Source organism: Carettochelys insculpta, chromosome 11 (assembly GCF_033958435.1).
Source record: "Carettochelys insculpta isolate YL-2023 chromosome 11, ASM3395843v1, whole genome shotgun sequence".
Classification (NCBI taxonomy): domain Eukaryota; kingdom Metazoa; phylum Chordata; order Testudines; family Carettochelyidae; genus Carettochelys; species Carettochelys insculpta.
Window position 1 is genome coordinate 24,589,607 of NC_134147.1, and position 17,007 is coordinate 24,606,613.

At 39.7% G+C, this 17,007-nt stretch overlaps 1 protein-coding gene across 7 annotated transcripts in view; it reads right to left on the bottom strand.

Annotated features, from left to right (window-relative positions):
- Positions 1 to 1,296: 1,296 nt before the first annotated feature.
- Positions 1,297 to 17,007, bottom strand: part of ARHGEF3 (Rho guanine nucleotide exchange factor 3) — a 272,374-nt gene continuing 256,663 nt past the window's right edge. For 6 of the 7 annotated variants that reach the window (XM_075005462.1, XM_075005459.1, XM_075005463.1 and 3 more), the window contains 4 exons: positions 14,142 to 14,399; positions 5,846 to 6,013; positions 4,888 to 5,071; positions 1,297 to 3,934 (listed from right to left, as the gene is read on the bottom strand). In XM_075005462.1, coding sequence (XP_074861563.1) covers positions 3,585 to 3,934; positions 4,888 to 5,071; positions 5,846 to 6,013; positions 14,142 to 14,399 — 960 coding nt within the window. In that variant the 3' untranslated portion in view covers positions 1,297 to 3,584. The remainder of the gene's footprint in view (positions 3,935 to 4,887; positions 5,072 to 5,845; positions 6,014 to 14,141; positions 14,400 to 17,007) is intronic. The other variant, XM_075005465.1, reaches the window with a different exon arrangement.

The following is a 17,007-nucleotide window of genomic DNA, read 5'->3' on the forward strand; positions in this document are numbered from 1 at the left end:
GGAGCTGTGCTTTGGGATCAAATCTAATGACTTTTAGGATTGGAAGAAGAGTCATTTGGTTTAAAATGCAGAGTAAACTTAGGCATAAAGCACTTAGCCAAGTTAAAATTCTGAATAAGGTGTTGCTGTTAACATTTTTGGATAAAAGAGCTTACAAAAATCTTGTTCAGCAATTTACTTGGTCTCCAGACATTCCGATTTCCCACATTATTCACTCTGAAAAACTACCAGATGTGGATAGGATTAGTGTGTTTCCATAGATAGAAAGTATGTGCTATTTTTAGAAGAATTGCTGTCCTGGGCTCCAATCAGTCCCCTTGTTAGCAGCATGGGGGTGGGAAAAATCCCTCTATTGTCCCCTTATTAGCAGAAGTTGCTGCATTCCACTAGTTAGCAGTATAGGAGAAGCCCCATGTTTGCCCTGTATTGTACACCCAAGTATTAGGACTCCTCAATAACCAGGTTGTAACTGTAGTTAACTCACATCCCAAGAAGCAACAGGTGGGTTGAAGGAAGAACTCTGTCAACCAAATGCTGTCTACAGCAAAGGCTAGGCCACAGGTCTGCCAGTTGCAGCTCTGGAGCCACATGTGACTTTGTGAGGACTTCTTTGTGGCTCCTGACACTGTAATTGCAAAGTAAAACAAAAGCACTGGCCTGATTATTTTTTGATAAACTGTGTGAACATCTAAAAGCCCAATAATGAACTACTCATAGCTAAATGACAAATTGTCACCTCAAAATGTTGGATGATTCTCCCTTTAATATGTGCAGTGCAATGTTGGATATGCCACTGTATCTGTTTCGATTGTGTTGCTATAATAGTTGTGATTTTTGAAAAGGAGGCTTCCAGCATTCCTGCTGTGAAGGGCAACATGCATTTTAAGCAAAAAATTAAATGTGAAGTAAAACTGGCATAATTAAAGTGGGTTTGAGAGTGAAAGTCAGGAAGATGATAGGACAAACACACAAAGGGTGAGGAAATAGAATATGTAAAAAATTTGAGAACGTTCTGAAGTAAACATATCACATTACAAATCATTGTGTGCACACACTTCTTGAAACAGGGATTACAAAATCTATGCTTTGACATTATTAAGGACCCTCTCATAAATCCACATTCATTGCAGCTTTTGAATTGAGTTTTTTTTAAAAATGGCTCTTTTTGTCACTGACCCTGGGTTAGGCTGACATACTTCTGTTTCTCGGGCTCATGTATTTTTTGCAGTACTGTTGAAAGCCCGCTGTAAATTCCTAATCAGCTCCTTGGATAATAAGCAATCAAAATAATTAAAAAGTACAACTGTTTAATGTAAATTTATTTGAAATGCTTCCAAAAATTTAAGGCCATTATACACAAATATTTCACTAACGTAATTCCCTGCTCTTTTTCCACAAGTCAGTTTTTAACATGCTTTTTGCTAACATTTTGGCCAATAGTTGTCATATGAAAAGGTCATAGCCTAATATATTTTTGTTTTTTTCCATCTTGAAACTGTTCCATTGTCCTATTTTTTTTCTTCATTGGCATGTTCAAACGTTCAGTTCTAATAATGAAGCAGTTTAAATAAATTACATGCCTGCAATAGAAAAAATCATTTTTTAAAAACTATAAATACAGCCGTATGTTCTACAACAGGGTAAAACTGACCACAGTATTTTTCTAAAAAGCAATATACCTTGTTTTTTATTGATTATCTTGTCACACTGATTCCTTTAATGCACTTCATGACCTATGTACAAGGTAAATGACATTTGCTGTTCTTTCTGTAAACTTATAAAGCATTGGAAACACATTTTTGGCAATAACTTAGCATTTTTACTGCTTGTGCCAGTGTGCATCTAATTTGCACAGGTTATCCTGAAGTTTTATAGAACCAAGGATCATGTCAATTAGCAAGGACATACATTTTGCAGTCTACTTTACCATTCAGTACATCAGGATTATTTTCTGTATTGAGAACAAAAAGGTGAAACAAAAATTCCTCAAGTAGGCCATAGCACATTGTTTCAGACTGTATTTTAAATTGTTGATCTGCCTCATCGTAACTAGTCAGATTAAAATTACAGACTACATCAGCCACCAGAAAGCACAACAGTGGTTCCAATTACAGTATGAGGTTAGATACAGCAAAATTTTACACTAAACTTGACAAAAATATAAAGGATGTCATATTTCCTAAAGGAAAATAAATTCCTTTTTTTCTTTAAAGTTTTTCTACTGTGTCCTAATAGATATTAGTTCAGCACCATTTATGAGACTGTTATTTCTTAAAAAAACAAAACAAAACAAACAACCTACATGAAATTGTAAACAGTCATTCATATAAAATCTTGGGATGTTTTAACTTTAGTGATGCTTAAAAGTAACTAAGTCAGGTGAGTGGAGTGCAAAATGCTGGATGGTATATTTCAGTAGTTTTCACTGAAGTGGTTTGGTGGATCCAGGGCTATGAGCGGAAGGGTCATGAGCAGGTTTCAGGAGGTCTGCCAGTTAAGACCAGTGTAAGACTTGCTTGGGACTACGGCAGAAAGGCAGGCTGAAGTCTGGGACCCTGAGCTTCGTCACCCAGGGCTGAAGCAGAAGACTGAGCAACTTAGATTCATGGGGTGCCATGTGGCATGGGACCCCAGGCAGTTGTTCTGCTTTCTGCTCACTAACACTGGCCCTGTTTTATGTACTGGAAAATAGTACTTGTGGTAAAGATGGGCCACGGAGTTTTTACAAACATGTTGGGGGGAAGGGGCCTCAATGAAAGTTTGAGACAGCAGTGCCTATTCTTCTTTTTTCTTTTTTTAAAGATTCTTCCTATCCTAGTCAGGATAATACACGTACACAGGACACTGTGAGCAAACTACCTGCTTTTTATTTACAAATACCCAACAGTCTGAGCACTTCAGCTAATACTGAATTTTCAGCTTAATTTTTCTTTCAGTTGATTTTAGTACTGTGTGCTTACACATAAACCATGGGCATTTGCTGTCCCATGTAATTGACTAGACTACTATATTGGTTTGCTCAATCTTCAGAGTGCTTTCATACCTTTTTAAAATTAATTCCTAAAGAATAATTGTTGACATGGCTGACTCTTTACATTTTCTGTTAATTTACCACAATAACCAATTTATCTTATTCCAGGATATTATTTTTGTAGACATCTGAATTTCTGAAAATTCCATTCCTAACAAAATGCAAACTTTGATACATCTTTTAAGACCCATTACAAAATCCCTGTCTTTAGGTGCCACATTAGAGGTCCAATAGAACACTAAACCATAGAGAGACTCATTAAGTAATATATAAGCAGGAGTTTAGAGATTCCTTCTACCAGCAGGACAATGAAAATAACCAGTAAAGTACCTCTTTCATCCACCCAGATCTAAATGGAAATATCACAATATAGGAGGTCTAACAGATTGCAGCTTACACATCTGCAGCTACAGTACTACACACACACACACACACACACACACACACGAGCGTGTGTTGACATTGTCACAAAAAAGTGCTTTTCTAAACTGCTCCATTTATGGAATGCAAATACTGTACAGGTAAGACAAGTTTACTTCCATGGATTGTAATTTTATGTCATATTTGTTTCTATCTGTTTGTCATTTTCACACGAGTTTATCTGTTCCATACGTTCACAATCAGTGCTGACTTCACTAGTGTCCATACTACAGTCTGACTCATTGTCTGATTGGTCCATTTGCTCAAGCCTGCTTCCTCCCTGTGGTACCCTACTCCCATTTGGGTAGATCAGGAAATGTCCTTCTGAATCCAGTGTTCCAGCCTCTCCTTCGCACAGAACTGTTTCTTTCGCTTGTCGGATACAGTTAAGCCATTGCTGTTTGTTGAAGGAGTCATTGGCTTGTAGCGAGTGTGACTGGCTTTGTGATCCGCTTTTGCAGCTGATTCTAAAGAAGTTTTTAACTGAAAAACAAAATATGTCCATGGATTGCTTTGGTATATGTATTTTTAATAAGTGAGTACATTAAAATACTAAGATGCTGTACGAAGATCTAGGGCTTACTGGACTGCTTCATCCTGGCTATTTTAGAAACCCATAAATCCAAGGACCTTGGGTCATTTCTATCTGGGCAACCTCATGGCAGGTTGGGACCCCTCTTACCTGCAAACCACAATGTAAGTCAATCACAAAAAACTTTTAAAATTACCTCATGCAGAAGTTAAATAAGGTAAAACTGTGGTTCGTGATGAAACCTGGTTAATTACAGGCATTGATTTGGCAAACACTTAACTTGAATAATATGAGTAGTCCTTTTGACTTTACAAGGATGACTCACATGGTAAACATTAAGCATATGCATAAATATTTGCAGGCTGATAGCCCTAACTGTGAAGTAGGAGTCAGTGCCTCCATAATGAGATGAAAAAATCACAATAGCGCGTCATAAGGTTTCTAAATAGGCTACACAATTTCAAAATACACTCGGATCCTAAAAGTTTTTGTTTTGTAGCTCGAGTCTGCTCCCCTTTCCACTTCCCAATGCATTATAGGCATGTGAGGGAATCACATTATTGATATGGTGAATTTTTAAAACAGACATCTAGAGTCTTGCATTATTACAATTAGAAAGGTCAAATTTTGTATCTAGCACATTGTTTTAACTGAAGGAAGGTTTCAACGTTTCATCTATTTCCTAGTATCAGAGGGGTAGCCATGTTAGTCTGGATCTGTAGCAGCAACGAAGGGTCCTGTGGCACCTTATAGACTAACAGAAAAGTTTAGAGCATGAGCTTTCGTGAGTTAACTCACTTCGAAGTGAGTTAACTCACGAAAGCTCATGCTCTAAACTCTTCTGTTAATCTATTTCCTATGAACTCATGATACACGTTTCAAATCAAAAGTGTATTATTCATACTTCTCTCGTTGCTAAATGCACCACGTATGGATCCTCCCAGTCGCACTTCTCCATCCTGCAAATCTTCCAGAACAAGATCCTTTACTGGTATGGGCTGCCGGTATAGTTGGTAGCAGAGTTGTTCATTATGAGTAATAGCTCGGGTAATCACCAGCACTTCTTGAAACAGGAAAACATGCAGTTTCTATTAAAAAGCATATAAAGGAAAATATATTATTCCTTTTTAAAAGACACTGAACAATGTTTATTTAAACTATATACTACTACAGCTGTGTACTTTTAACAATATATATTCACTTTTAGCTTTCCTTGTTCAGGCATAAAGAGACATACATTTGTTCACCACACTCACTGGCATTCTCCTCCCTACTTCCCCTTAGAACACTGATGGTGAACTAATTTATGTACATATATATATATACATATACACACACACACCCACAGATTCAATTAATGTAAACTAAGGAGTAAACAAAAAAATACTTTTCTGTCTCTATACTAACTGTGAAAGTAGTGGTCCTAGAGCATCTTGCACAATATGGGTCTTATTCATAACGGAAACTAAATGTTATGCTTGAGGTTTCACAACTCTCAGTTGCAGAGCTGAGTTTATGTGAATCTGTCTATGCACATGGGAAGTCAGACCTCTCAGCTGCTGTGTAGAAATACCAGCACTATTTCTCTGAGAAAGTTGGTGCTTTTTGTTGTTGTTTTCTGTTTTTTTAAGGAGGCTTTACTGTCAAGATTTTCTTTTTATTGAAATTTAACAGTTTCTCTGATTCTTAAATAAATCCAGATCTGTCCAAACATAGAAACTGCATACAGTTTTCTTGCTACTCATTTCTATTCTATCTTCCAAGCATAGATCCTGATCCTCTCTAACCTAACTTTTAATACTATAGCACTGAAGATATATTTTACCACAATACCTTATCTTAAAAAAGTACTTGCTCCTTACCACTCCTCTGTTGTTCTTTAATTCCCCATGACAACACACCACACGCGAATTATCAATCAGCGAGTCCTTTTGGCCTTCTAGATAAATGAGCCGCTCTTTGTAATACTGGCACTCAGATTCACCCGTCTTTATGTTGATTTCTGCAACTATACCTTGAATGATGTTTATCTATGGGAAAAGTACAAAGAAGAATGAAAACAAATTAACTTCCATCAGCCAGGCCTTTCCTACTCATTCTTAATTGTGAGAAAGTGATAAGAGGAATAAGCACTTCACAATATATTTCATATTCCTTAGTCTTATGGTGATCTTGTTTGGCAGGTTGCAGTTGTAAGATATGAATATGAAAGTCAGAATGGAGTACACAACGTGTCCAGGTACTTCAGTTTGGCTTGTGTTCATTTCTAACACTTTGCCTCTTTGAAATCTGAAACGTCCTTTTTGATATCAGCCCTAAATGTTTTGAATGAAGGTGAGCTCATTTAAACTGTGTATCCAACCCAAATGCACTTTATTTAACTAGAATTTGTTTACAGTAGAACCTCAGCGTTACCAGTGCTTTCGGAATGGAAGTTCATAACTCTGAAAATGTGTTGGTTTTTCTTCAAAAAATTCACAACCTTGACTAAGTAGAGCTTTGAAATGTTACTGTGCAAGAGAGGATTCTTGTAACCATCTTAATTCAAATGAAACAAAACACAAACAGTTGCCTTACTTTGTCAATTTTAAAAAATTAATTTTACTAGTTTACTTTTGACATAGTACAGTAGTGCCTTGATTTATAGGAAGGTTGCATTCCCATGCACAAATGGAATTTCACATAAGTTGGGGGTGGGGGGGGGGGTTACGGCGATTTCTCCCACATGGAATGCACGTTCTGTAGCCGGGCAAGCAGCAGGAGCACTTGGAGCTCCTTTTGAAAAATAAGTCCTGGGTTTGAGGAGGCAGTTGGATGGTTAAGCCTAGTGGCGAGTTGGCGCTGTGGGAGGGGGTGAGGTAGGGCTGCAGAGAGACATGGGGATTGAACCAGGGCTACGCACAAAGGCCGTGCCAAGGGGTGATGATCCAGAGCTAGGTGCAGGGGTTTGAACCAGGGTGGTGGTTGAGCCAGGGCCACATGCAGGATGTTTGAAATTGGGGGCGGGAGGGGGAGAGTGTTGATCTGGAGACTCATTAAGGTTGGCGGGGAGGGGAGCAGGATTGGGCAGTGGGTTGAACCACGGCCATGTGCATTGAGCCACGGCCAGGGGAAGTGGGATTTTGAGTTGTGCTTAACATGCATTTTGAGGGTTTACTGTACTGTGATGTGTTTCTTTTTTCTTTGGTCTCTGCTGCTTCCTGATTGTATACTTCCAATTCCACATGAATTGTGTGATTGACTGGTTAGTTAGTAACTGAGGTTCTGAGTGTGTACACAACATATACACACATGGTACATGCATGGTGGTACCAACTAAACTTACATGTACATTTATGTAAAATAAAAATCACCTTCCAAATCTATTCTGTACCAAACACTTCTGCATAGCCTTATTCATGTATTTGTATAGGCTGAAATGAGATTTTACACAAACAACATTACAGTTGAGCATGTATGTTGGCAGGAGCAGGATTTCAGTTTTTCTGTGCTTTAATAAAAACAGTAATACACTGAAATTTATATGAAAACTTGCATCAGAGGGTTTGGAATGATTCACAGGTGTGCTATTCATTATTCCCATATTCCAAATGGAGAAAGTGAATAGAGAGAGGCTGTGTTTTCCCCAAGGTCACAAGGGATTGGTAATCAGGAAAAAGTGAGTCTCTTCTCACTTAGCATTATTTCTAGATGGTTAGAGCAGGTGATTAAGCAGTACTTCTTAATAAAATATTATACTGACGTCTCTCAGAATGTGTCAGTTATGAAAACTGCTCTTGGTAAGAGAATAAAGGCAAATGAATTGTATTTTATTTTTCTAATACTTGCATATTCTATCAGTTAAGTCTCATTAATAGCAATCTTTACATTATCCATTATTCTTCAATTCCCATTATACAAAGAGCCCATGGAAGTCATAAACAGCTAATCAAATTTATGTTGCAGCTCAAGTAATAATTATCACATCAGGCAGTTTCATATAAATTCTTTAGAATTTTTGAAAACAGCAACCATCAGATCTCTCTGAAATACAAAGGCAAGTAAAGATAATATTCACAGGCATTAATGACAGCAATATCCATAGTTGACTGTACAGCCATGCTGGCAGTGATATGGCCCTCCTTGATAATGGTGGAGAGTGTCTGGTGCTGGGACGCTGTGGGTGTCCTTATCCCAGCATTGTGCCACCCAGCGGACAAGGTCTTGGAATGATTTGGCGTCATTGGTGGCAGGGGTGACATGCCAGGCACTGCATCGTCTACTGAAAAAGAGGATGTGTGCAAAGGGGAAGCCCCCTCCCTTTTGGGGAAAGATCCTTTGGTGCCAAGGCACTCCAATGGAGGCAACTGAGCCATAGATGGTTGCAACAATTGCAGGTGTGACTCCAACAGCAAGGATGCTGCCAACTGAGTCTGCCGGTGTCAAAATGGTTCAGACTATGATGCCCACTGTTGCTCCAGTGAGGAGTAAGAACAGGCTAACCATGGAGGAGGAGGAGAAGGAGGATGGTGCAGCCCAGTGGCTGGAACCAGTGGAGGATCCTGCCATGGATGAACAGGGTAGAAGTCTGAGATGAGAAGACACTGGCACCATCAGATCTGGCACCTGGAGTCAATGGACTAGCCTGCAGGCACAGACGCTGGTGTGGTCCACTTCATCTTGACCAGCAGAGGGCTTGTCAATGCCAAAGAATTTGATGTTGCAGACTTTCATTTCAGCACCTAATGTGCCTTTTTTTGGCGGTGCCTGCAGGGACAGTGCCAGGGAGACGAGGATGGTTCTGCCTCCTCATGCGACCCATACAGATGGCATCGAAGGCCAGAAATGGGCTGGAGAGGGACCCAGACCCTTAAGAGGCTGGGAGTTGTTTGGAGTCCTCACCCATGGCTGTAGATTTAGCCAAGGCTGGTGGCTATAAAGACATCTCATATAGGAAAGTCTTGAAACGATTAACTCATTCTTTTTGGGCTCTTGCTGTGAGACTTGAGCACCGTACACAGAATTGTGTTTGGTGGCCTTCACCAAGGCACTTGATACATGATGCATGGCTATCTGAGGTGGGCATTGCGTCGTTACATGTGGCACACTGCTTAAAACCAGGGGAGCCTGGCATGATGGTGCCACAGCCAAAATTTAACTTTTTTTTTTTGTACTATAACAAGGAGAGAGAGCTTGGACTAGGATAATGACTAAGAATGTTGACAAACTAACTGAACTCCAGTTTCTTTACAGAAAGTAACAAGGCTCCATCTGCAGCTAAGGACAGTAGAAAAGGAATTGAGGAGTCTGTGCCATGCACACTCCAGGAAACCACGGCTTTAGAAGAATCTCAAAGAGCCGGCACAGGGACGCACTGACAACCAAAACTAAGAGCCATAACCAAGTAGAATTTTAACGGTAGGATTATTTACCAATGACTCTGGAATGAATATTATGTAAATTCCTTTGACTAGACTGGCTAAAAGCCTTATGCTGTTGGTCAGAATCTGTAGAGGTGCATAGTATACGCTTACTTTTTTCAAGATTCCTTCCCAGATTAATTCTATCAATCCCATTAGAAACATACCAGGGATTAACTGGCATAGAATATTTCCAGATGGGAGGACAAATTCATCTTGCAAACCCAACAGTATTAGGAAATGACTAAATATTATTACTTGTCATGAATCTAACTTGGCAATTTTGTTGTGAAATACATCATTTCAAACATATTCATTCCTCCAATTATACAGATTATTACAAAACTATACAAAATAACTTTCATACCTCAGGAAGTTATCCTGATTATTTAAAAACTACCACCAAATATATCATTCCTGGAAAGGAAGCAATATGAAATAAGATATTTTACCAGATACTGACTTGTGACAAAAACTTGAAATAATTAGAACTGTTTAAGGTTTCTATTAACTTTTGATTTACAAAAAAGAGACACCTCTATAGTAAAAAGCACACATTGTAAATCACATAGATTAAAATTTAAATCTGCATGTAAACACTATTCTGAGGGTCTAAAATTTTCCCCCACTGCTGTTCAATTTTACAGTAAGGAGTAAAGCTGGGCAAGACACTCAGGCTGTGGCCACACTAGCTCCCTCCTTTGGGAGGGGCTATGGTAATGTGGCAGTTTGGAATATGCTAATAAGGCACTGCCAAGAATATGCAGCACCTCGTTAGCATAATGGCAGCTTCGCACTCTGACACTTTCAGTTTCGAAAAACGTGCCGCTTGTGTAGCTGGGGACCTTTCAAAACAGCCCTCGGATTTCAAAAGCCTCTTCTTCCCATTTGGTATTGGGAAGAAGGGGTTTTCGAAGTCCGGGGGGTCCTTTCGAAAGGCCCCTGCCCACACAAGCAGCATGCATTTCCAAAGTGGCACTTTCAAAATGTGTGTGGCTGCCGTTATTTTAATGAGGCACTGCATATTCACGGCAACACCTCATTAGCATCTACTGAAGTGGGTCATTAGCATACCCCTTTCAAAAGACAGGGGCTAGTATGGCCATGGCCTCAGGGAATAAGTACCATAACATTAGTAGATTTATACTCTGTGGTGTCTTGTGAAACAATATGGTGTCAAAAATAGCCTGAGATTTTCAGCAAGGAACTATTATAATCTACGAACTGTATTTACAACTAAGGCTAAAATTCTGACAATGATAAGATATTTTTTTTAATTAAATGTAGTTCCATGGAATGATAGTTATGCCTGGGGAGTTAAAAATAACAGCAGAAGATGTAAAATGGTTTCTTTCAAACACATTACGTGCCATAATTCCAAAGATAGGAAGTCATCACCACGTTGAGTGTGTAGCTGCCCTGGATAGGAATGTATCTTTTAGTGAAAACTTTGTATTACTATGTATCTTTATCACCCTGTATTTTTTTAATAGACCAGACTTTTTTGTATTACTCTTTAGATTTGTTATTTTATACTACTTTGTACCTTTATATTGGTTATTTTATATTCATAGACACTTTGTACCAGTTTCCATAGTGTATTTAAAACTCCATTTTAACTTTGTATTAGCCTGTAAACTTTGTGCTGTCTGTGAGAGTGTGGAGGTGTGTGAGAGTCCCCTGGAAGTGTGAATGTAGATGCTTAGAGAGTTACCCTTTGGAGCCAGCTTGTCTGGACAACAAAGACTTAGTTGCTGAAGAACAATGAAAACTGGACTCTACAGCAGTGACCCACCCAGAGAGGAAGATTAAGTCCCATCTGTAGGTGATGAGTCACACAGAAACCTGGGGCAGTGGGAAAGGATTAAACCCATCTGCCATAAACTGGTGACTCATCATGCCTGGAGCAGTGGGACAGAACCAGGACTATGGACTAAAACCTATAAAAGATGTGTGTACCCCTACAGGGGTGGGTTCCCCTTCTCGTCTTGTCAACATCGGAGAATTGAGCCAGATCAACAGAACCTGGCTCCATGCTCACCTCTAATCCATCTCCATCTGGCCAATGGATTAGAAAGCAACCTTCAGTAACTGTAAACTACCCCAAGACACTGCGTGTGTGCCTCTGAGTAAACTATGTATATTATATGCATATCATATAATGGTACTGTATTTTTAATACATGCAGTGTTCTTGCCTTGTCCCTCTAAAAAGATCTCATGTGCTGCTTATAAGCATAACAATCAAGGCATTTCATTTAAAAAGATTGTTTTGAATTCAGCTCACTTCCCCTTTTTTTCATACCATATACAATGATTGGAATAAAACATGGAATAAAAGCCAGCTCAGGTCATATAATTTTCAGTGTGATCGCTGTGAGTGAAATTCTGCTGGGTGTAAGTATCAGAGGGCTAGCTGTTGTAGTCTGTGTCCTTAAAAACAATGAGAAGTCTTGTGGCACTTTATAAACTAGCAGATACTTTGGACCAGAAGCTTTTTGGTCAGTGACCTACTTTGTCAGATCTTTGCCCATGAAAGCTTATCCTCCAAAATATTTGTTTGTCTATAACACAATGGTTCCCAAACTTTTCAGTATCACACCACCTTTTTATTTTTGAGTAACCCTCACACCTCCCCTCTTCTTAACCATCATCCAACCCCGCTTTTAACAAAAATTTCAATTTGTAATTTGAAATAAACACAAAAGCTTGATATAAAAACATTTAAAATTAAAAATAAGCACAAATAATTTTTCTTGGCCCCTTGTGGTTGCCTGATGCAGCTCCAGCTGGCCAGCTGCCTGAGACCCATGCCATTCTTGAGAGCTGCACACGCCAGCTGCCTGCCCATCTGAGCCTCATGCTGCTCGGGCCAGCCACCAAGGCCAGCTGTCCACATGCCCGCTGGCTGCCCTAGCCCTGTGCTACTAGGACCAGCCGCCCGCCCATGCCCCCAGTGCCAGGGTCAGACATCCACCCACCATCCCAAGCCGCCTGAGCCCCATGCTGCCACGGCCAGCCACCAGCCCGAGCCACCCAAGCCCTGCTCTGCCGGGGCTAGCCTCCTGAGCTCCATGAGTCCCTCCAGCTGGCTGGCCACCTGAGCCCCTCTCCTGCCCTCCTACAAAGCCAGGAACCCTCAGTCTCCCATCTAACCCCATTCTCTTCTTCCTCCCCCTGCAACCCACACTCACTCTTATTTGCAGAAGGCAGCTAGCTCTACATGGGTCTTTGCTGGCTGCCCACTTTCTATAGTGGCTGTGCCAGGTCACCCACATGAGAACCAGAAGCAAAGGCTGGATCTTTCTTCAGGTGGGGGGAATGATGGGAGGGGCTAGGTTGCCGCCTCCCCCCCTCCCCCCCAGAATTTCTTCATTGCCGCCCCACCCCCATTTGGGAAGCCATGGTCTATAAGGTGCCACAAGACTTCTCATTGTTTTTTTCTCCTGGGTATGGAGATTGTTCAGGTAACAAACCTGGCTGTACAGGAATGCTTCTATAACCTCTAAAAGCAGTGTGTGAGGATCCTGCAGGGTTGCCAACCATCACTATGAACAGGTTGTTAGAGCTAAAATCTTACAAGTGTAAAATCCATGAAAACATTTAGATATCAGTAAAAAAAAATTCAGCTTTGCTGTACAGCTGAGTCCCTCCCCTTGGCTGCTCCAGAGAGTCTGCAATTCCCAGGGTAGGGATGGAGAGGGGAATTCTCCTGGCAGAGGTTCTCTCTGACCTGCAGATAGGGGCAGCTGTTCTTTGGCAGCACTAGTGGCAGCATAGCAGCAACTTTTGGTGGGTGTGCATGCAACACACATACCCTGTTGGGCTCCCTTTGGCTGGGGGGAGGGTAGTGAAGGAGGGATGTAGCAACCTCCCACAGGCTTCATGCTGGTCAAGTCAGAGCAGGGTGGTCACTTAAATATAAGTAGTAAGGAACCTGCTGGGCTGCTGGCCAGAAGCTGCCCAGGTAAATACCTCTGAGCCAGACCCTACTTCAGGCACACCAGTCCATCCCATCCACCCCAACCCTCTGCACTCCCACTCCTGCACCCAAACCCCTTCCCAGACCCTCCACCTTTTCCTGCATCCCTCCTTGAGGCGACGGTCCTCTCCCAGACCTTGCATCCCACTCTTCCACCTCCAGTGTCAACCTAAATCCCTGAACCACCTCCTATACCAGGTTACAACCTCCTTAGAGATACTGTGCCTGTCATCCAAGTCAAATCTTCTCCTACACCCAACCCATGTCCCCTCCCACACCCCATAGTCCCTTCTGCACTGCAGTCTCCTGCTCCAAGCTGCCTTCTGCACCCAACTTCCATCCCAGACCCCATACCTCCTCCATTGATATCACGGAAAAATATGGCCCCTGAAAACTCACTAAATTCTTGGAGTGCCCCCTATCCGAAATGACTGCCAACCCCTGACTTAGAGCTTGATCCACAGTCCATTCAAGTTACAGGGACTCCACTGATTTCAGTGTCCTCTGGATTTGGCTCTTACATTGATCGAGTGCACCAGCACCCCAGTACAACTGTTGTGGGGAAACTGCAGCTGCTATTTGAGGTAGAAAATGATATACACTTTTTGCATGTCACTTTAATAGCCATATGGCCTAATTACATTTTCAGAAAATATCCATATTTAGACACTCCATAGATTAATTTAGAATTAGTTTTACAGAATGCCTGTCAGAGTTGAAGCATAAATGCTACACAATTTGTACACACACACACACACACAAAACACAACCACCTTACCGCTTCTTCAAGGTGCTGTTGATCTGGATGATCATTGGGAGTATGCCTCAAAATTTCTCTGAGCAGAAGTGGGTATTTCACTAGACGACTTCTCGGGATGTCAAGGAAATTCCAAAGGTCCAGTTTCCGGCTGAAAGGAGACTCTAAGCAGCGCTGTAGAAAGTCTTGCACCCTGTGGTCCTGTTTCTTGTGGTCCAGTAAGGCTTTGGCTGCTACTTGATTACTACAGTAGCTATCATAGGAGTTTAGGCAAGGCAACTGAGGAAAGAGAAAAATGTATTTTGAAACTGTAAGCTGCAAAACAAAGCAGACGGGGAGTATGCTGCACAAAAACTCTACATGCTTCAGGTATTTTAAATTGATTTAGAGGTCTCTTTCCTGGGTGCTGAACCCTACCTCATTAGAGATAAAGTTAATTAGATAAGGTTTACAAGTTATATCTTCTCCAATTATGAAATCTCCCCTGCAGTAAGATAAATGATTCTATCCAATTATTTCCTGTAAATCATTAGAAAAGGCAGCAGTTAAGTACCTGGAGTTTGCATTTGGTCATGATACTGCTAAAATTCCTAATTTGCACATTCTTTTGTATACAGTTCTCATAATTTTTCCTACATCTCCTTGAGTAGTAATTTAGCAGGTTGCTGTTGAAGGAAGAGTCACTCGAATGAAATGGGTTCCTCTGGAAGTAGAAGCTGGTGGGCAGAGGCTTTAAAAGCCTGATTTTTGTGGGGACACTACCAATGAGTACCAGGAAATAGCAAGGAGGCTGAGTGTCTTTGCATGGATGATCTAGCCTTTGAGCTAGAGTTGGATTTGATTTGGCTCACGAACTTGTACGTTCAGTTCTTTTAAAAAAGCCTGCTGGTAAGATTTTCTCCCTCTTATTTTCCTTCAAGCTTAAGGATAGTGTTCCTTGACAAGTGCTATTGATTACATTCTATAAAAACATCAGACACCAAATTTAAGCACTATTCATTCCTTTCCTCCTTGTTTCAGGTGATATTAGATTAGAAGATTAGAAGCTCTAGAAGTAAAATTGCATTTACAGCTTTGAGTACTAGTAAATTAAACAAAAATACCAAAACTCATGCCATCCTCATTTGCGTCATTTTTGAAAAAAAAAAAAAAAATCTGTTTCAGGTGATATTAGATTAGAAGATTAGAAGCTCTAGAAGTAAAATTGCATTTACAGCTTTGAGTACTAGTAAATTAAACAAAAATACCAAAACTCATGCCATCCTCATTTGCGTCATTTTTGAAAAAAAAAAAAATCTGTAAACAACACTCTGCATTGTTTCGGTAAACTGCTGACCAAAATTATTCAGCATGTATCAGGTAGATAAAATTTTACACACAATCGAGAATGCTTACACTCTTAATATTTTAACATTTCTTTGAGGATATTTCACTTCTCATGATTCTCCCTGAAAATGAACATAGTGAAGCAGCTGAAAGCAAAACTGAAATAACATGTTTATATTTTTATACACTTTACTCTGAAAGCCATTAAAGCATTTTTATGGTTCCTCATGAAAAATCATGCTCAAATGTATTTTGAAAGTTCAAAATCTATCATTTTCTTCATGTTAATATGAAGTATTATAAGCAATAATAATTTGAAAATTTAATTGACTAAATATACATTTTGACTCAAAATATTTAAGCAAGTGCCTAACTTTAAATCTGAGTAGTCCCTTAGAAGGCAGTCTGGACTATTTGATGTTTGACATGTGTGGAACAACCTTGCAAAACACCAGTCTGAAGCAGTATCCAGTTAAATCACTAGCCTCTGATTAGAAGAAAATGAAATAGCATTATTAAACATATGTTACACTTAATCCTTAAAATAGTCTGGTTCAACTTTTCTGATAGAATTCTGGTTTGTTTACTTTGATTTGTAATTTATATTTTAAAAATTAATTAAAATTGTCTATAAGTCACTCAATTTGGATTACACTTCCTCCTTTTAAAAACCTTAGAAAATGCACAATATTTCCATTGTATGTGTTCTCTGCATGAGTGTCACCTACCCTGAGCCCCCCCTTCTCCCCTACCCTGCCACTCCTCCATTAATATAATGAAAGCATATGGCCCTTGAACACGTACCAAATTCTTGGAATGCCCCCTCCCCCCACCACATCAAAAATTATTTCCCATCCCTATTTACCATGACAGTGGCAATAGCAAAATAATTTGTCAAACACAAAATTTGTTGAATTTGTTACTAGAATATGTAACTAAAGCATTGTTTTATAGAGCAAGAAAATACTAAAAAGAATTTCTCAAATATTTTGGTAAATGAACTATACATAAGACAAGTTAGATATATTTCTTTAAGACAAAGAAAATTTTATGAAGTAAAAAGCAAAAAAAGTCAGTGGTCACCTGTGGGCTTTTTATTTATTTATTTATTTATTATTTAAAAAAATCACTGTCCAATATATAAAGAATGAAAATAATTTGACAGTCACTTTTGTATAACCTGGGCTATAATTTCAGGAATTATACAAAATAAAATGATGAAATACCAGAAAAGGAAAGATACACTTGATCTTAGACTTTAATAGGCCAAGAAGTGAGGCATGATTCTCAAGATTAATGTGCAATTTAGTTATGCAGACATAAATGTGCATTTCATTATAAACGGAGTATCCAGACAATGTGTCACTTTTTGGCTGCATGTCTGAACACATAGGGGTTTATTAGTCACCCCATGATTCTAACTTGTTTAGGGTAATCAATTTGTGGCGTCACTACAATACTCTAGAACTAATTGATCATTTTAAACTAAAGAGAATAGGGTTTTTTTCTTTCACTGTATAATACTTCTTCCACTCCTTATAAATTAGTATTTCATCTCAAA